General features: G+C 40.5%; 1 protein-coding gene across 5 annotated transcripts in view; it reads left to right on the top strand.

Annotated features, from left to right (window-relative positions):
- Positions 1-20,321, top strand: part of KDM4B (lysine demethylase 4B) — a 94,121-nt gene that overhangs the window by 60,499 nt on the left and 13,301 nt on the right. For all 5 annotated transcript variants that reach the window (XM_075175300.1, XM_075175301.1, XM_075175302.1 and 2 more), the window contains 8 exons: positions 1,890-2,059; positions 8,008-8,525; positions 10,071-10,191; positions 13,476-13,654; positions 14,805-15,027; positions 17,705-17,781; positions 17,967-18,022; positions 18,517-18,625. In XM_075175300.1, coding sequence (XP_075031401.1) covers positions 1,890-2,059; positions 8,008-8,525; positions 10,071-10,191; positions 13,476-13,654; positions 14,805-15,027; positions 17,705-17,781; positions 17,967-18,022; positions 18,517-18,625 — 1,453 coding nt within the window. The remainder of the gene's footprint in view (positions 1-1,889; positions 2,060-8,007; positions 8,526-10,070; positions 10,192-13,475; positions 13,655-14,804; positions 15,028-17,704; positions 17,782-17,966; positions 18,023-18,516; positions 18,626-20,321) is intronic.

The following is a 20,321-nucleotide window of genomic DNA, read 5'->3' as shown; positions in this document are numbered from 1 at the left end:
TGCAACAGAAAAGTCTTACAGGTTTATCTCCTCCTCCCACCTTTCTTTTCCCCCACAGAGAAGGTGGTGTATACTTAGAATATGGGTGAAAAGAAAAGTTGATCCTTCTGGGTTCAGCTGTGTGTTCCTGCTAATGAATGTCTTGCAGGTGTGAAGTTAGCATTTATACTTGGGGGGGATACCACACAGTTAGCATCTAGCAATTATAAATTACTGTGCATGTAGATCAGCTTTCTTTTCTATTAATCATTCATCTCTGGTTGAATTTTTTTCTTCCTTCTTTGTTGGTTACCTGATGAAAGCCTCTTAACTTCATTGTACTCCAAATCTAATTAGCAGCTGAGTTTCTGGGCTCTGAGGATGGGAAGCTGAATTTCAGCTTTTGTAGAGTTTTGGGCTGATGGATGCAGTGTGATTTGCCTTTTACAGTTTGTTACATGATGGTAGATGCAAGGGCCTGGAACAGGGAGGCCATATGGAAGATGCTGCTTTCAAAATAATCTCTACATGCTAAAAATGGTGTAAAAATTGCAGGTCTCTGAATCAGTCTCTTTTGAAAAAGAGGTTGGTAGACTTAAACCCAACATTCAAGCAGCTATTTGATAGATCCTTTAAAAAAAATTGTACTTGGTCCGGCTGGGATGGAGTTAACTTTCTTAATTGCAGCCCACGGGGCTGTGTTTTGGATTTGTGGCTACAACAGTGCTGATAAGGCACCGATGTTTTGGCTATTGCTGAACGGTGTCAAGGCTTTATCATTTTCTCACTCAGCCCCCTGCCCACTGACTAGGCTGGGGGTGGGCGAGAGATTGGGAGGGGACAAGGCTGGGACAGCTGACCCAAAGTGGCCAAAGGGATACTCCATATCGTGTAACGTCACGCTGAGCGATAAAAACTGGGGTCGGGAAAGGAGAGGGGGGGTTGGCTTCCAAGTTGCTTGGAGACTGGCTGGGCATTGGTCTGCCTGTGGGAGATGATGAGTGGATATCCTTTGCTTATTTCTTTCTATTTTTATTCTTTCTTGTTTCCTTCACCTATTAAACTCGTCTCGACCTACAAGTTTTCTGGTTTTTGCCCTTCCTGTTTTCCCTCCCTGTCCCACTGGGGAGGTGGGGAGTGAACGAGTGGCTGTGTGGGTGCTTGGCTCCTAATACGGTTCCTAACCAAAATACATTATCCTGACTTCTGAATTTGCATTTGCCTTTGCATTGTGGCTACTGTAATCTCTTTATCTTAGTGGCATTGACTCTTTAGAAAAAACAGCATTGCTATTGGCTTGTTCGTATTAGTCTGATCATATTAATACGCACTTTTTTTAGTTAAACTTCTTCATAGGCCTTGGACCCTGTGAATTATACTACTGAAAAATCATAGACTGCCTATTGATTATGCTATTAGCATTCATTTTTTAGAAACTAGCAGTGCTGGGTAATGTTTCAGAGCTGGAAGATGATGCTTTGCAGACTTCCAGCAGTTTGCCAAAGGGAAACACGTACAGAATGAAAGAAATGATGGAATGGAGGCAGACGATGAAAGGAAGATTTATAACAAGTTTTCATCTATACTTTGAAATACAGGCAGAATAGATTTAAAATACAATTAAAATAATTTTAACTGCAGCTGGTGAGCTTAATTAGTAATGGTGGTAAAAAGCTCTTCAAGAAACCCAGCCAATTAATGGCTTCTGTGAATGGATCTTAAATGTTGTGTTATGCAAGGTTCATCTGTTTCCTTTCAGATACCTGTTTTGCCCTGTAGCTATTGTTAGCTACCTTGTGTTTTCTGTCCAAAGAAGATCCTTTTGTTTTGTATTCAGGTTTTTAAGTCAGTGATCGTTTTATATATTGAAGGCTGTTTTTTTATGTCAAATCACACTTCTGTACTTCTAGGTCTCACAGAAAAAGAAGTCAACCCAGAAGACATAAAACAGAGGATCAGAAGTCACTTGGGGATGTGATGGCTATTGAAACTGTCTTGGAAGATGTGAAAGTAAAAGAGGAGCTGAAAAGAGGGCCAGATCTAGAGGAAGACGAGAGAAACAAAGTGATTGAGACAGAAGGTGAGGGCCCTGCTCACTGATGGCAGATCACTTCAGTGAAGAACTGGGGCAAGCTATCTCTCTAAAACACATTTGTAAATAACTTGTCAGCTGTTGTTTATTTCTGTTGAAATATCAGTGGAGTCTTTCCCAATATTAAATCTATGCTCACTGAAATACACCATCATTTACAGCAGCAATTGATTTTTCCCTCTCTTTAAGGATTCAGTCCAAATAGCTTTCTTGTCAGGGCTTGAAATTTCTGCCAAAACTATTACAGGTTTGTAAAAATATATATTAAGGGAGGAATATTTTAAAATATTTCATAGAGAAACAAATAAATATATTTTGTGTACTGCTCTGAAAAGGAATGATTTGTGCACTCCCTTGTGCAATTAATCTTTTCCCTTTTCCCTTCCTTCCTCCCCATTTCTTACAGAGGCTGAATAAAGTCAGCCTTAGGTTATGTGGGATCCATAGCTGCTGCATGAGTGCAAGTTGCAGGTTTGGTTTTCTTCAAGTCTAGGAGAGAAGCTTTTCAGCTTTCTTGCATGGCTGAAGTTAATACCAGTCCATGACAAGTCCCAGTCCTTTATGATTTCTTCTGCATAAAAGCACAGGTTGCAAACTGTTTAGGAGAAGGCAAAGAGGAATAGGAGCTGATAAAACAGAGCTGTTTTCCACAAAGCTGTGGCTAAATTTATGTGCAGCCTTTGCTAAGTCACTTAACCTTTCTCTGTTCATTGACACATCTGTACAGTGGACATAATATTTTTTAATACTATGATCCTCCTGTAAGAAACAGTGTCTGTAAAATTCTTTGAAGCTGTTTGTTGGAATACACCATGACTTAAGGCAAAATATAACTGAAGGCGTGTTGCGAAAACAGAGAATGTCTTGGTCTGTGTTTTTTGTGTGATACGTTCCTAATACATACGGTTAGTCCGAAGGCCTGAGCTCAGCCATCTTGCTGGAGGCTTTTTTTGTGATACTGTATTTTCTTGGCTGTGTATGAAAGGTTGGAATTCTTGCTGGGACTAAGCTGCTTTTTCTTCCCTAATGTGTGTGGTTAAGTAGTTGATGTGTCTGTTATGATGCACGCTGTCTTTGAGCCACTTTCGAGCATTTCATAAACACCAGTGAATTCATTTTCATATATTGTATATATCCATTATTTGTTTAGCATTTGGAGAAAACTGATGCTGCAAACTATTTAGAGAACCTTGATAATGATCTTAAAGGAAGTCTGTGGAAGCTCTGGGAAACGAATTCAGGTTTTTGTTCAGTTCCAGAGTCTCTTAGCTAGACAGTGTATTTTCTCTTTTCATGGGAAATAAGGAGTTTGAAAATCATTGTTGTACAGAGCAGGAGTAGCACAGTGCAGATAGTTAATTCCTATTGCCCTAAGCTTGAAAGTGTCAGCAGCGTGTTAAATTGTATGCTCTTAGCTCTTGCACAAGTTTAACAGTTGATGCTTGTAATAAATGGCCCGAAAATGATAGCCCTTTGGAGATGAGAGATAAGTGACAAGGACAGATCTGAGATCCTTAGAATGGCAGAGGAACAAGAAGGACTGTGTTCTAGCTGAATAGGTTCCAAATCATACACTTAGACTACATGTTAAGAGCTCTTTAACTGTTAGCACAGGAGGCAAAAACTTATTTTCAGCACTGTTGCAGAAGGCGCCTCTAGAACTAGATGATTTGCTTTGCAGTTTCTGAGGGGTCTAGCACTCAGTGTGGCTGTTAGCAACTATACAGGTTTCTTAATGCAATATAGCAATTAAATACCACTAAATTCTCTAGTTTTCTGCATCCTACTGTCTGCATTACCTCTCACAAGTGTCTTACAGTTTCATCTTGAAAAAGAAAATAGCATCTATTTGGATGGCCCTTCTCATGGCAATTTAGCTTCCTGCCTGCTTTCACTTACTTTTTCTCTTCCTCTGGTTTTAATTTGGCTTGATTTCCTACTTGCACCAGAAAAGATGACTTTGAGAAGGAAAGGAGGAAGAATGAGATTTCAAAGTAATCATTGGTAGTTTCAAAGTAGGTCTTATGCTTCATGTTGGTTATTTGGACTAGCCGAGTATTAATAACTTGAGGTTTTCGGGATTTCTGACCCAGAGGCCTTAAGGTTTTCTTTTGGCTTTTATCACTCAGCTTTATATTCATAATTTATTATGTTGCTGTTAATGCATTTAGAATTCTTAGCAGGTTGTCTTGGGACTTGAAATGAAAAAGGAGACTCTTTAAGCTCTGCTCTTCTCTGGGGGTGCTAAGCAGCATAAATACATCCTGTGAGTCAGCTGGTGTTATCTGCGATGCTGTGCCTGTTACGAGTCCTGCAGATGGGCTACAAACCATGTATCTTACAGAAGGATTTTTTTTTGTTTTTGTTTTTTTTTTTAAATAATGTGAGAAGAAGCAATGAGATGCCTACTGCAAAATAGTTGTGTGTTATTTTCTGCCACATTGCATTAAATGGCATTCCCACATATCCTCTTAAGTGTTGCAATTGTAAACTAAGTACATAATTACATGAAGTAATACTGTGGTCAAGATGCCAGTAAACCAGAACTGAAAACTTTTCTGCTGTTAGCTGCATATAATAGCAAATTGGTGCATAACTGATTTTTAGATGACCATTTGCTACATGAGGATTTTACTTCAGGCAAGATGTCAATAATTGGCCATTAGCCAAGTGGCTTGTCTCTTGCTGATTTTTCTCCAGTGTTGTTTAAGCTGGCAATGTAAAGTCATTAAGAGATGAGACTGTTTAATGTGATGGAAGGATTGTCATGAAACAATGTCATAGCACAAGAGTTTGTCCTGGAGACTTTCTGGACTTTTCTAGCATCATGTAGAGAAAATAGAGCCTTTTCAGAAATCTGCTAGCAGTCGCTGTGGCCATCTACATATTTGTAGTATGTGCTGTTTGAAGTTCTGCTGACAACTGAGCAGACACAACGCCTAGAAGCAAGTAGAAGGTGTTTTCCTCTACTTTTGCTTTCTGCTTTTGTATCAGTCACGTTTGCATCTTCTGTTAGCATAGGTGCTGTAAGGGATATAAACACTGAGCATGTAGGCATTGCTTTACGGTAATATTCTCTTCCTAGAAGTAAGTAATGCTGTTTAAGTGAAAACGTGAACTCGGTGTTTAGGAGGAACTTCAGGATGGTGGAATAGTCTTTGTGATTACTTCATCTACCACACAGTCTCCTACGCGGTTGAAGAAAAACCCTTGAGTGCGACTACTGCACAAACACAGACATCTTGAAGGATGCAGTGCTGTATTAGAGGGATGTACTGGCAAAATTCTGCATTCTCCTGTGTTTAGTTTCATCTTATTTCTGTGCTTGTGCTTCTGCTAGATTAATAAGTCTTAATTTACAGTTGCTTTCTGAGCTGTTGGCGGTACAAATTAGTTAACTAAAGTTGTGGCTAAATTACTGATGCTGAAGTCCATTTCTAATTGTCTTGGCCCAATACTGCTGTAGCAGATGAAGTTCATACTCTTGTAGCAGCTTTTTATAATCTTATTGTCCAAAGCCACGCTGTATGGTCCTATGTACGTGGTTTGATTTCCCCACCAACACCCCTTCCCCTCAAAAGTATTGTATACCTGCAACTTCAGCGAACTCAGTATAGTATTTCAAATTATCTCTAGACAAGCAAGTCTTCCCACCATGAAAAACCATTGTCATACTACTGTTTTCAGTGTGTACTAGCTCTACTACTTGTGCCTTTCTTCTTCAGCGGAAGGACAGCTGATAGGCATTCCTCTGTTAACCTTCCATACTGATTTGTGCATAAAGATCCTTTTCCTTTCTAGAAGTATTCATGATAGCCAGGTAGGGCCTTTGAATTTTACCTCGCTTTTTTCCTGGCTTCTGATTTTATAGATTCACTTGCAAACTAGTTTGTTCATCTTAATGCAAAAACTTCTAAATAAAGTTCTACATGCCAGCTGCTGTCAAATTACCCATTTAGAAGTCAATAAAGCTGGTGAATGGTATTTATTTTGTTGTTGGGTAGAGAGTTCTCTGAGTGTATAGAGAGTAAATATGATCTGGTTTTGTGCAACTGGGGAAAAATCCAATTTGCCTTTCATTCAATATGTTTGTTTCTCGAAGAAAGTTCAATATTCCTTTCTCTGTGATAGAACAAACCAGTTTATCTGAAGGACTGCCTAAACAAGTACAACAATAACTATTTGGGCTGGACTTGTTCCCTTTTTTATAAATTAGTGTAAATAAAGTCATCCGACCAAACTTCTGGGAAATGTCGAGGTTGAGGTATCCCCTACTAGATTTCAGCAGGGATTTTAGCACTTTATCTTATTGTGGGATTATTCATGTTCTCTTTTCAAACCCTTCCTCCTGCAGATACCTTGTTACTGTGTGATGTTTTATCTGATTTTGTTTACAAGGTTTGGCTGGTTAGCTTCGATTTAGTCCTTAATGGAGGATTCTGAGTAGGTTGGCATTAGTGAAGCATCATTATTAGGGTGAATAGTCTTTCTCTTGTCTTTTGTGGTCATCAGCCCTCCTTCTAGTCATAGCATCTGCAGGTGAAAAACAACCTCTTACGAAATACATGGAGCACTGGCATCTGTCTGTGGAGCATGTATTATTTAGTTTCCTTTGGGTAAACTGATAACTTCATTCATGAAGGGAGGGAAGAGTTGGGCAAAGGGAACACGCATCATTTTAGATGGAATAAGGCAAGATGTGAAGGCATCTCCTGTCCTAACCTAGAGACACGTTCTCAATGGCCAGTAGGAGTTTTAAGAACTGCTGTAAAATCAGACTGTGTGGATCGTTTAACAGAGTTATGTTGGGAAGATAGGTGGGGAAGACTTTTATGGGTCGTTACTGCCTCTGGTAAAAATATTGAGACGTCTAGCTGTTCAAGAAGTGTTTTTGTTGTAACAGCCATGTAAGAGACCTGCAACACCATGCAGATAAGATGAATGACAGTAAGCTAGGAGAAACAAGGACAAATGGAGCAAGTGTTAGGAAAGGATATCTCAGTAACCAGTGCCAGCATGGTGTCTGTAATAGGCTTAGTTCAATGCTGTGCTTGATTTATGCTTTAAAGGCATCTTTTTAAAAGACCTTACAGTAGAAATCTCTAGGTAATAATGATTCAGGTATCCTTGTTCAATTCTTCATTTCCTAGGGCTGTTGAATGCATTGACACACAGTAATACTCAGATAAGAGCTATGCTTGCAAATGGAGGGAGCAGTAAATGGGGATGGTCTAGAGGTTAGGGCAAACTAATGATGTAGAATGGTGGTTTCCAAGCTTTTTTGATTGCGCCCCCTTATCAGCAAAAAAATTTTGAGCACACATCCTGATACATGTATATTTCTTTATAAAATCTATATGTGTATTACTGTGCTAAAATATTATGTACATTATAAAACATACACAAAAATAGAAATTTTTAAAAGGATGAAATAAAGATAAAATACTATTTTAAAGATATATTTTATTTTATTTTATTTATTAATGGTACAAAAATATTTTCTTCCTGCACCCCAGTGGATGGTTTTGCACACCCCACTTTGGAGACTGCTGATACAGGAAACTTGAAATATGGAGTCAAGGCTAATGTAATATATTATGTGTTTTTTGGCACAGTGTCCAGTTTCTTAGGGGTTTAGATATTTTCCCTCCAGGCAATATTCATTTTGGTAGACTTTCTGTTCCAGTCAAGAATTAAGTAGTCCATAGAAATGACACAAGTCTTTTCTTTCTAAAACGGACTTCTCTAAGTCAGTGCTAAAGTACAGCTGAATATGTCTACATCTTTCAGTCTGCCTGTTTGAAAGGAAGAATAATACCATAATGTAATATGTTAGCCAAAGCCAAAAGCATTGGAGCTTTCTGATGAAAGGAGAATATTAAATGCTCAGAAATCTTGGCATATGAAGCTAAATGTTGCCTATTATCTTGAAACAGGTGACTGCAAAGTAAAGGCCCGTCCTCCGAAAGTAAAAGGTGAGAGGAAGAGGAAGCACCTTTTCCATCAACACCAGCACCATCTGCAAGCACCTCAGCCTCCTCTGCAGCAGCAGCAGCCACTGCTGCCACCACCGCCTGCACCGCAGCAGCAGCTGGCAGAGGACGAGGCGCCAGCAGCACGGCCACCAGTGCCCCCAGCAGTGCCCACACCGTCCACAGCAGAAAAGAGCTTGCCCCCAGCTCCCCTGAACATTATCCAGCCCTCGGAGGCACCAGTTGAGGAAGATGACTTTAAACCTCGGCCGATCATTCCCATGCTTTATGTGGTTCCACGGACCAAAAAGGTGGTGTTTGACAAGGAGCGCATGTCCTGCCAGCAGGCGTTTGAGCAGTTTGCCACTCAAAAGAGTCCAAGTTGGCGGGAACAGACAGTCCCTATGGAAATCCCTGTGAAGGAGGAGGAGAATGCAGAAGCAGAAAATACAGAGGTCGCTACAGAGGTCGGTGATTTACAGGTATGCGTGACCAAGGAGGTGACTATGAGATTTGCTAGTTTTAAGCCACAAGTTGAGGACTAAACTTGGAATGAGAGGAGTCCTGCATTGTGCCTGAGCCTCCAGTGGAATAGTGCCATGTTGGAGAGCCATAGAGTGCTTTTACAGGAAGAGATTGATTATTTTCTCATAGTTCAGTCCATCATTGCATTGATGCTTGCTGATTAATCAAACTTGATATTGTCTTCAAAAGATAAAATAGAGAATCTCTTTTCCTGCTACTAATAGTACAGATAATACTGAAATGATCATCCCAAGCACTAGGCAGGAAGACCCAGCACAAGCAAATGGCTGCTGCAGAGCAACTATTCTGAGAGTGGTAGAACCAAACAATCCCAAGGGGAACTTTGATCACACTAACATTTCAGTAATTCTTCCCCCTTGTTTCTGACTTCTCCAGCTGATAGCATGTGCTTTATTCTTCCAGGTGTTGGCCTCTGTTAATCCCCTGTAGGGATCTTTTCCATCATGAGATTTAGAATTGGAAAAGTTGGCAGAAAATTTTTTCATGGACAATACAGTTCATGGCATGTAGTCTGTCACAGGCATCTCTTTTCCTTGGAGAGCGCTTTCCTGAGGACAGCTTCCAAAAGAGGAAGGAGGAAAACGTTCAGGAATTAGCAGCAAGTCAGAGCAATATTACGTAGCTCTGTTTCCCTGCATAATGCAGGAAAGAGCCAAGGGAATGGCAAAGCACTTTTAGAAGTTGTGGGCATAGGGGGGAAACGTGCATTGGCGTACCGGCGTGGCACAATTAGCATACCTTCATGTAAATTTTTCTAAGATAATGGCTCCAGACTAGAGAGGAAAAAAACGCTATGCTATGCTATGCTGGGCTGGGCTGCTGTAAGTACCTTCATCTCTGCTTACTCCTGTGTAACATGGAATGTACCTGGATTTCATTCTTAATGCTGTAGCACTGCTGCTTGTCTTCAGGTTTGTGAACCAAAGCACGCGGTACTGTCGATTTCTGGAGCAAAGTAACTCACCTGTAATGCGTTCAGTGCCCATCACCAGAGAGGACTGTAAGCCCCTGTGATTAGGATGCATGCAGTATTTACAATGTTGGGTGGCACACAGGGCAGTGGGTACAGTACAATATAAATATACTTGTCATAAAATGCACTGTAATGTTCTAGTAAAATGTTTTTGGTCTTACATGCTCCGTAGATAATGTTCGTGCTAGAGTTCCTAGCTGTTTATGTGATTGACCAGACTTTTCATAAGCTGTTGGAATTGGCAGACTTGAAGCTGTTCTGAGGCTGTTCTGATTTTAAGAAAACACTATAGTTACCTTTACCCGATGTCTTAAGAGAGCATTGGCTTTATCTGCTTCAGTAATTGGCTTGGGAGGCGTAATTGATTGCAGCAAAAAGGCAGTGAAAAGTTTGCTGTGTAAATTCAAGAACACTTTATGACAAGGATTCTGCCTCTGTTGTCTTGTAATCTCCTTTGCTTACCTATATATTTTGGGGTTCCCATCTAGCTTGTTCTGGTTTGTTACAGACTGCTTCTGCTTTTTCAAAAATGAAGATGGAGATAAAAAAGAGTCGTCGTCATCCACTGGGCAAACCACCAACCCGCTCCCCATTGTCAGTGGTTAAACAGGAGACCTCAAGTGATGAGGGTGAGTGCCCTAACATTAAGAATGCTTGTATGTCTTGTCTGATCTGAAAAATTGCTGAAGCCGTTAATGTAACTGGATGGCCTCAAACTTTGCGTTACACTTAACTGATAGAAAATGCAGCGTGTTCCCATTCTGATAACCCAGCTGGAAACAAAATTGATCTGTGGGAGGTGTCGCTTCCCACATCCCACCCTTTTTTTCTGTCAAGAAAAATATTTTGCTGGCTGCAGAATGAGGCAGCGTTTGGGGCAAAGGGAAAAAAAAAGTTTACAGAAAATAACATCTTAAAGTGAAAGCTCCTTCTTAGATATTGCATTAAAATGAGAATCTGTTCACCTCGGAGGGTGGTGCAGGTTAGGTCTGCTGTTACGTGTATGGGGAAAGTTAATTCTAACTTTTTGGTTGGCTTTTTAATTCATGTGAATGTTGGGGTCCAACTTCTTTCGGCAGATCCAGGAATGAGAATTAGGAAGTCTGTCAGTGCTTAGCTGTACATTACTGATTTTTCTTTTCCCACATTCCAGTCACTGTGAATGCCATAACAGTCTGGACCAAGAAAAAAAAAAAACAAAAGACTCCTACCTCTCAATTCTGTTGTGTGGTGTAATTTACACTTTTGGGTCTTGCCCACATTATAAAGTACTCAGAATATAGAGAAGTCCACAGTAAGAAGCTTTTGCATGCTGGGGCAGGTACGTGAAAGTGTAGTTGGCAGTCCCTGCTTTCAAGGTACTTACAACTTTATATTCAAAAGGACAACATCTTTCCTGTTCACTTTCCTTCAGAGAATATATCCACTGATTTTAGAGAAACTTTGTGTGGGAAGGGGATATTTTGTACATACATAGCTCCATTTCCTTACCAAGGATGATGGCGTTTGATATCTTGCATATGTGTAATGTGGAGTGAAGCGTTGAAAGGCAGTTGAGACTAGTTATCTTGTTTTGGTGTGAGACCGTCCAGCAAACTTTGTGTGGAAGGATCCTCATTAGACAGGTTCTTTTCACCGTTTTGACTTTTTGGATGGTGTACAGGGACTTTGCTGGCTGACTCAGGAGCAACTTTCTGTGAAAGCTGGCATTTCTTGGGGACAGATTTACAGCACTGTTGGGCAAAATCTGATCAAACAGATTCCTCTCTTCCCTGACAGGGAAGAGAAGCAGCTCTCTGCACTCCCTGCTTTTTCAGGGCTAATGTGTAAGGATGATCTGGAGGCTGCAGGAGGAAGAGTGAGCATGTAAATTAAAAGAATGCATATGCTACACTAAGATCCAGTTGAGACAAATTGTTAGCCTTTTCTACTTGCGTATAACTTGCTTGAAACGTAGGAGCCATCCTGAATGCTGTGTCTCACCTAGAATCCGTCCGGGGATGAGTGAAGGTGATGATAACATGCAACAGTCATTTTCTTTTTTTCTCTCAAGTCTGTCACTCTGGATTATGATGCCGGTTTCATTGATTTCACTGGTATCATAAATCCTTGCCTGTCTCCTGATGTGCTTTGACTAAAATTTGGAGAAACGTGTGGTTTTTGGCTCATGTGTTAAAATGTCATTAAAGGTGCTTGATTTCTTCAAAAGGTGAGTGGTGAGCTCGGTTTTGAAAGTTAAGACATCTTGAAAGTATCAATCTGCATACCCGAGGTCACTGGCCTTTTAAAATTGTGTCTGTGCCTTACACGAGGTGTGGACTCGTAAGCACGTTTAGCTGAAGTTTAAGACTGTAGAACACATCCTTGTGAATCTGTTTTGTGATGAGGGCCAGCGCTGAACTGGCAGTCAGCAGGAGCAGTCAGCGTACTGAACTGGCAGTCAGCTCCTGGCATGAGCAGTATCTTCCTCTAGGAAGGAAAGCTTAGGCAAGGCTGTTCCTGTTTGTCTTCCTTTGCAGCAGAATCCTATGCAGTGTTGTGGAAAAGGCGATGGTATTAGCAATTATTGTTAGCCTATGGATACCAGTTTTAGTAAGAAAACATAAGAAAGCAAAGACACTTTCTAGGAAGTAACCCTCATTTGAAGCATGTCAGGAGATACACAGACAGTGTTCGTCATCTCAAAAAAGGATTGATTAATTAGACACAACAAAATTTACCACATTGTCTGGCAAATATATATCAGATTAGTTGAGGGGAACATTTAAAATCTGAGATGTAAACTGAGCCATTAGTGTTTTACTACAAGTTCCTTTTATCCTTTTTGGTAACCTAAGAGCCTGAAAAATTTTAAAAGGGAAGTAGAAACGGGGAGGAGGCTTAGACTTGTTGAGAGCAGAACATTAACTGCATATTTCCATTAATTAACAGTGAAGCAGTGAGCAGTTTGGTTTAATGTGCTGAGCTCTGGGGATAATGTTGCACCACGATGTTTTTGAGTTCCCCTGGCCAAAGCTGTTCTTTTGGGAACTTTGCAGATTGACAATGCAGTGAGTGATTTATACTTAGTCTTGTGTGGAAAATTTCTTTAACATTTATAGTGATTCAAAACTCCTTAATAAGGAATGGTCAGAAACTTGGACCCCCAGACTGTCACAAATGGATTCTGCGGTGGTTTAATCATAAAATGCCAAGGGCCTTAAAGGTTTTGTAAAAACAAAGAATTAGCGAACTAATTAGCACGAGCAGTACCAGAGCTCTGGTAGAAGACGAGGTGGTGGTGAATGCAAATTGAAGGCTTAGTGGAGCGCGCTTGATGGAGGTAGCTGTGAAGCAGCTGCAGAAAAGTAAAATGAAAACTTGAACCCAGGATATCTCATGGCCAGGATTTCTGTTTGCAGAAACAGGTACGGGATGCACTTTGAAGAGAAGGTTGAAACAGACTTGCTGCTGACGGGTGGGAATTGGGAGCTGGCCTAACCAAACCGGCACGAACTGCACGCGTGTCTTCCAGAGAACGCAACTCCCAGTTGGAGAAAGGAAAGGGGGATTTCCTTTGCACCTGCATCATGCATTTTGAACTTGGCTTCATTAAAAAGATGTTGTAGGTTTTCACAGCTAGAAAGTGGAGAGAGTTATGAAGGCAGTAAATCTAGATTCTCTTCCTTCTTCTTCCTCATGGCCAGTTCCATTAGGTCATTGGTGTCTCTGTCTTGTCTATCCTACCCACAAAGTGGAGATTACATCCATTTAAGGAAGCGTTTGAGGCATACACATATGAGGAACCATGGATGAGTTGAATATTCTTATTTACTGAACTTCTTGTGTTGTCGAAATGTTAGCTGTTGAACCCTACCTTGCTGCGTTTTGCCTCTACTGACTATCCATTGTTTTGGGATTTCTTTCTTTCTAGAAACATTTCCGTTTTCTGGGGAGGAAGATATGAGTGACCCAGAGGCTTTGAAATCTTTACTTTCCCTCCAGTGGAAGAATAAAGTGCATAATTTCCCAGCTGAAAGAAAATTCAATGCAGCTGCTGCCCTGAGTGAGCCATACTGTGCTGTCTGTACCCTCTTCTACCCGTATAACCAGGTAATTCCTGACGCTGCTCAGATGGACGTGTCAGTGGTGGCTACTGTGTAAGTTATGATGCAGACCTTTATAATAAAGGAAGAAGAGTCATACAAATTTGCACACCAAAGAAGTGTGTTTAGATTTGGCAGAGGCAGTGGATGGAGCCTTTTTTGATATCTTTCCTGGCTTCTCTGGCTTTCTCAGCTTTCATTTTTTAAATCACACATGAAGAGCTTTGCACTGCAAACACTATTTCATGCAAAGAATCAGTGCCATATTGGGCATGTGATCACTTTTGTTTAGATATGGGCCCAGACTTCTGAGTATATGCAAACAAGCAGCAAAATAAAAATTTACTGAGTAAGCACATACATAATTTTTTGGAAATTACCAATATGCTTTGGCATATGTTATAAGCAGAAAGGCAAAAATTAATCAGATGAATTAGTTATTTGCCCAGTTGTGCATTGATTTGTTCTTGTATGCTTATAGAGCCAAACCTGGCTTTGTGTGTCCACTAGGAATACGTACCTTAGATGCATATATATGTGTTAGAAGCTTTTTCTGAGAAAAGCAGAACCCACCTCCCCCTTCAATAAAATCTCTTGATTTATTATACAGATTGAAAATAAAATATCTGTTCTGATTGCTGGATGATGTTGTATAGTGGTTGTAAGGAAAACTGGCTACAGCTGGACTGTTTAAATCCGTTGTTTTTAACTCTGGTCTGCTACCAGAAACCTTGAAATGTCCTTCTGGAGAAATTATTGCAGAAAGAGTAGGGAGGGATGCCAAAAGGATGGCAGAGGGAGAGGGAAGGTCTTGCTTTTATTAATATTTTCCTTTTTTTTCCTTTCCTTGGTGTTTTCAGCTGCAATTTAGGAATTTAGATTTTTACAGAAGAAAAACAGGGAGAACTTCTCATTATTCTAATGCTTCTTTGAGCTTTCAGAATAAATTACAGATCCCAGTTCAGGCCTAAGGAAGAGAGAGAGGAGCAAAAGCAGGGGTGGGGGTGTGCATGAGAAGACAGGATTTAAAGTTCATTATTTGTGCTGCATGGCGTCAGGTGTTGGATGACTTATTTTGCAAGGGGAGCGCTCTGACTTTAAGGTAAAATTGTGACCAAGGAAGAGGCGATTCCATATGATGATATTTTCTCGCTAAGTCCTTACAGATGGATAAAGAAGCTGTCCCAGTCTCTGTAGGGGAGACCACCTCTTTCGTCCACCTTTCTAAGTGCGGACAAAAGACCAAGCCTCTGATCCCGGAGATGTGCTTTACCTCAAGTGGAGAAAACACAGAGCCGCTTCCTTCAAATTCATATATTGGAGAAGATGGAACCAGTCCCTTGATATCCTGTGCCAAATGCTGCCTGCAGGTTCATGCTAGTGAGTGCTTCCTTCTTCACCAAAGCGTTTTGGGTATTGAGAAACTCACAAGTTTCTTTGTATGTTGCCTATATTTGAATTCCTTCTGGGCATGCTTGCTATGCCTGTCACTCCCACTTTTTCCTTTTCTGGTACTAGTATGTGTATATATTGGAGTCCGTCTTGGCAGTCACTGGTCTTAAAAATACACACAAATATTATTTTTACTGTTTGTTTTGCTGGCTGATTCTGCTCTGTCTCACAGAAAAGATTCTTTCTTTTGTTATGTTTCATTTTTTTAATAAAGCAGAAATCACAAAGCTGATCGCTCTCTTTTCGCTTGTTCAAATATTGGTCTGCTGGGTAAGGTTGTATTGTTCTTCCGTGCATCAGAGATTATGGAGTAGTTTCTGAGATGTATTTTATTAGTGTCTGTGTTACTGTTTGTAGGAATGGCACTTGATTAAAAAAAGGAACATATGTCTGTTTGTTTCCCTGATAGTTACGTCTAAAAGAAGATCTGATTAATCCTGGTAGCGTGTACCTTCACTGTAGATTGTACGACATCTAGTTAACATTTGCACTCGTACTAGGAGATGTGACGAATTACTGTTCAGTCATTTGATCTTGACAGATGGGAAAACTTATTTGACTTGCATCAGCTGGAATTACTTTTGTCATTCCAATTTTATAGTCCGCAGGTCACCATGCAGCTCAGCATGACTGTCTCTGGTGGAGAACTAGAATGCAACTTTTGTTTCTGTACTGCATCCATGATTATGGTCACTTCTGGCTAATAAGAGCAGAGTTGCAGAGTGAGTGTGAGGATAAAGACTGCTTTCGTACTTCACAAATTGCGGTCTCTATAGCGATCAGAACAGAGATGCTACATCTTGTACATTCATGTCTTCCATAGACTAGTCTATCAAAATGGTTTCCGTGGCCAAATTCTATTTAGGGACAGGGATGTGGGCAAAGTGATGTTAATCTGCAGTCTCAGACAGGGTGTAGAGAAATCCAGCTTTCTATTTTGGCTGTGCTCTACCCTTGAGGATAGGACAGAAGTTAAATCTAGTCTGATGTGGTCTCCAGTGTCGTCTTGTTTCCTTGTCACTGTTGGTACTTCTAGAATGTGATATCCCTTTGACTCTGGTGCAGAGAATCCAATTGCTTTTATTATAGGATTGCAGTGTTGAGGTGTATTTTTGTTAAACTGGCAGCATGCTGTAAAACCAGTTGGCAGTCTACTTGTTATGGAGAAGTGCCCTCACCCAACTGTGCCAGGTTGTGACAACAGCAAGGACGTACAGAGAAGAAAGCTTTTGCGAATATTTCTGGGCTTTTAAGGTGTTGACAAAATCCATAAAAAGAGCACACTCTTCTTTTTCCATTAGGATCATTGTTACGGGATGATGTGGTGTTCAGTAAGCATGGCTATTTCTCCCCTCAGATCCCATACTCCAGCTACCTGTGGTCCTGAAGCAAGAAATCAATGCTGAACTTTCAGCCTGTTCTATACCGTTTTGAGCTCCAGCAGTATTTCAGTTAAGGGTGTCTGTTCCTCTTTCAGCTCAGTTTCCAGATCAGTTTTTTAGACTCAACACCCCTGCTCATTTTCTAGGACTGGGTTATATCTGCTTTCTTGATTTGCCATATGATGAAAAGAGACTTCAGGTGTGGAAGACAGCTGTGGATCTATATTATTGACTTTTTTTGACATAATGTTTATCTAGTTAAGTAGATTATTTTTATAAATCAAGTTATTGTGGCAATCTCAGTGCTTTCTGAATAACTTCTTTTAAGTTTAATTCAGTAATTGGAGACTCTCCAGCTGAAATTTTATGTTCAGTTTTGTTAGGATAGGTAAAGGTCATGGGATGAACTTTGTGTTATCCAGGATGCTGGCCAGCAATTTGTGATATGTTTAATTTTCTGCTACAGGCTTTCTTTGCAAGCTTGCGGGAATCATGTAGATCCAATTTTTCAAAAGTATTTGTATGTCTTGTACTCATTGTCTTCGGTGGCAAATCTCAGTGCCTTTTACAGAATTTTAAGAGCTTTTTTGGTGTTAGTTCCCTGTCTTTATAATGAATATAATACCATTTTCCTATTTTGGTGCTGCAGAAAAGTATGTAGGAGGATTTGGTGCTTGCATATTACAGTCATTGATGCTCTGTAAAGTCAGATGTTTCTAACACTTCATATAACCAGAAATTAGTGTTAGTTTAAATACTGTTAAATATGTGAAATGCATGTATTTAATTTCCTTGCAATATTAGTGGTTTTATCCTTCCTCATCACTTAGCAAAGATGACTGCTTCAGTCACGCTAAAATTCAGTGGTCTTAACTGTTTTGATGTGTGAGTGCATTCCAGCAGTAGTAGCATCGCTTTTGACCCCTGTTCTTGCCTGAAGGATCAAAGTACTGCTATTGTAGTCCTTACAAAAGAGAAAAAACAATGTTGAAGGTTACCTGTGTGTGGTTTTTTTGTTTGTTCGTTTTTAGACCTGCTGGTCCCAAATTCTGCCCCCCTTCCCAAGGATGACTTTACAACTTTTGTCTGAGCCTAGACCATTGAATGTAGTTATTCAAACGCGACACCTGGTTTCAAAGATGCTTCTGAATTGAAAAGTCAACAAGTCAATACTTACAGATATGTTAGCAAAACTCTGAAGGGTATAACTTTGTTTCTTTCAGGCTGTTACGGAATACGTCCAGACTTGGTGAATGAAAGTTGGTCTTGCTCACGGTGCTCAGCGAATGCTTGGGCAGCGGTAAGCATCTTCTGGAGGCAAAAGAAAACTTATTGTGGGAATTAATTAGATGCTTCAACAGAGATGGGTGGTGGGAGGGTACGGTTTGCCTCTGCATCCCAGATGTGGTGTAGTCATTTTTTGGGAAAGGTAGGCAGTCTAGCAGAGCTTTTTGGTCCAGTTCTGAAGGAGTTTTGTTCCTACAGGAATGTTGCCTGTGTAATCTCAGGGGAGGAGCTCTTCAGATGACCACTGATGGGCGGTAAGTGATGTTTTTTAGTATTTTTTCCGTCCATACTGCATGTAATCTTCTAGTGTTGTGACTTTGGTCTCAATGCTCAGTGTAGCAGCTATTTTTGGCATTATGGAGGCAACTGCTCCATAATGTAGCAGACTCACTGACTTGGCAGGATGAGCTTGAGTAACTCTGCTGTCTTACACTCTGCACCAGGCTTCTCAATAGCAGAGGTATCATGGCTCTGAACACTTGTTGAATTTGGTTATTTCTCAGAGAAAAGTCTTTTCAGAGAATGTTTAGTATCATGCAAGATCAGATGCATAAGAAGGTTGATCCCTGTTGTTCCAGAGACATCTACCTTGTGCGACCATGATTAACAATCAAGTAATGTTGCCAAGGCTGCCAACCACCATAAATATGCCTTGATACTGAGGGAGTCAGAGAAATGTTAACTGCTCTCTTGAGTATTTCATTCAAATAATGGTAGATTCTGATTTGTCTCTTCGCTTTTTTCCCAGGTGGGTCCATATAATCTGTGCTATTGCTGTCCCCGAGGCCCATTTTCTCAATGTAATAGAGCGTCATCCTGTGGATATCAGTGCTATTCCAGAGCAGAGATGGAAACTGGTAGGTGTCTTTTACCTGCAGAGAGTGTTTGTGAACAAGAGCCAAAAAAAAAGAAAAAGAAAAAGGCTTTAACTAGACAGAAAAATATTGTGTGGGATCATAAAGTAGCTGAGGTTGGAGGTGATGTTCTTGTTCTTATTTCCAACAAATGCACCAGGAAGCTGTATCATTTGGGTGTCTTCTGAGGTACTGTCTCAGTGCTTTGACACACAAACAAGTTGTGATTTCCGTATCTGCCTTTACTCTCTAGGAGTGTGCTCGTACCCTGGGCAGAGCCTAGGACGCTTACCCACCTGGCAGTCAAGTCTAAACTACCTGAATGCTTCATTTATGAAAGTACTGCATAGCGGGAGTGTGAAGGGACGTGGTAACTAAAAAGAAGCTGACATATTGCTGACTTGTTCATCTGTAATTTGATTCGTCTTTCTTTACAATATTTCTCTTCTTCTATCCAGAAATCTCTTGTAAAAATTAATAAACATTTCTTTGTGACCATGACTGCAAGGCAAGACTCTGGAAAGCTTTTAATAAAAGTCCAGCTACAACTTGTTATTTAGTTGCGTAGCCTCATCTGAGGGGTTAGTAATGGATGATTCATTAGCTCAGAGCAATTAATCTTAATGTTAGTTAATGCCCCGTCACTATACTATATTATTGCAAAATAAATTGTGCTTTTGCTGCTTTTTTCGTACAGAAGTCAGCTGGGCAACAGTTGGGAGTGTGATACATTGGTTAGCAGTGATGTATTTGTTAACTGCGCAGCTATTTAGTGCAGGCAGCCCAGCCAGGGCCTGGAGGAGAGATGAGGAAGAATATCTGACTGCTTCCAGAGTTATTTCTTTGTTGTGCAAATGGGTTTTGTACACAAATGTGAATGTAAAAAGCATTCATTATTCAGGTGGAGTGATGGAGCAGTGTGATATGAGAGTGATAAATCTTGCAGCAGTGGTTCTTTATGGATCATCTGACATTTCCAGCATGCATCCACTTCATTACCAGCACTTGTAATGATGAACTAAAAATCCTTTTACACAAGACTCACTTTTATTGCTTAATGGAGCCTCACAAGGAAACATGACTTAATTCTTTAACTCTTCTGTGGCTACCTTGCAATCCTATAGAGCCAGGGCAGTGTTAATGTACGTAAAACTCTGTTGCTTCATTCTGCTCCAAAGCATTTGCTATGCCATCCAAAGCCTCTGCACAGACCTACTACACATTTTTCTGTTTTGTTCCTGAATTAAAGCTTGATAGTTTTGTTCATTTCTTCAGCGTTGTATTCCATTTACACCTCATGTTTTCTTCATGTCTCAGGAAAGGTAGAGAATTTTTATATGAAGCACCTGGACTTACAAAGTCTAATGATGTGATTTACAGGCACCTATTCCTTATGTTGAAGTTAGCAAGAGCCTGGCTTGTAGCTCAATTCTTGTCAAAGCCTGGCTTTAAGCACTTCACTTGGAAAGTGTTAGCATGGATGGCACTGCACGCTGCTTCATCATAATCAGAGTAACTTTTCTAGAGGCGTAATGCTGTTTTATTTCTGCCAGGATCTGTCATGACTCTGCCAGCAGGGCATGTTGGCTAGTCCAGGTGGCTTTGGACACGGGTTCAGGTCTTGGTCTTGAGTTTCTGTCAGCATGCCAGTGTGATCCCTCTGTAAGATGTCTGGTGCCCCTATACAGCTAGCCCAACT

Source organism: Calonectris borealis, chromosome 28 (genome assembly GCF_964195595.1).
Source record: "Calonectris borealis chromosome 28, bCalBor7.hap1.2, whole genome shotgun sequence".
NCBI classification, from domain to species: domain Eukaryota; kingdom Metazoa; phylum Chordata; class Aves; order Procellariiformes; family Procellariidae; genus Calonectris; species Calonectris borealis.
The sequence above is the reverse complement of the archived record's forward strand: the minus strand, read 5'-3'. Positions and strand labels throughout refer to the sequence as shown.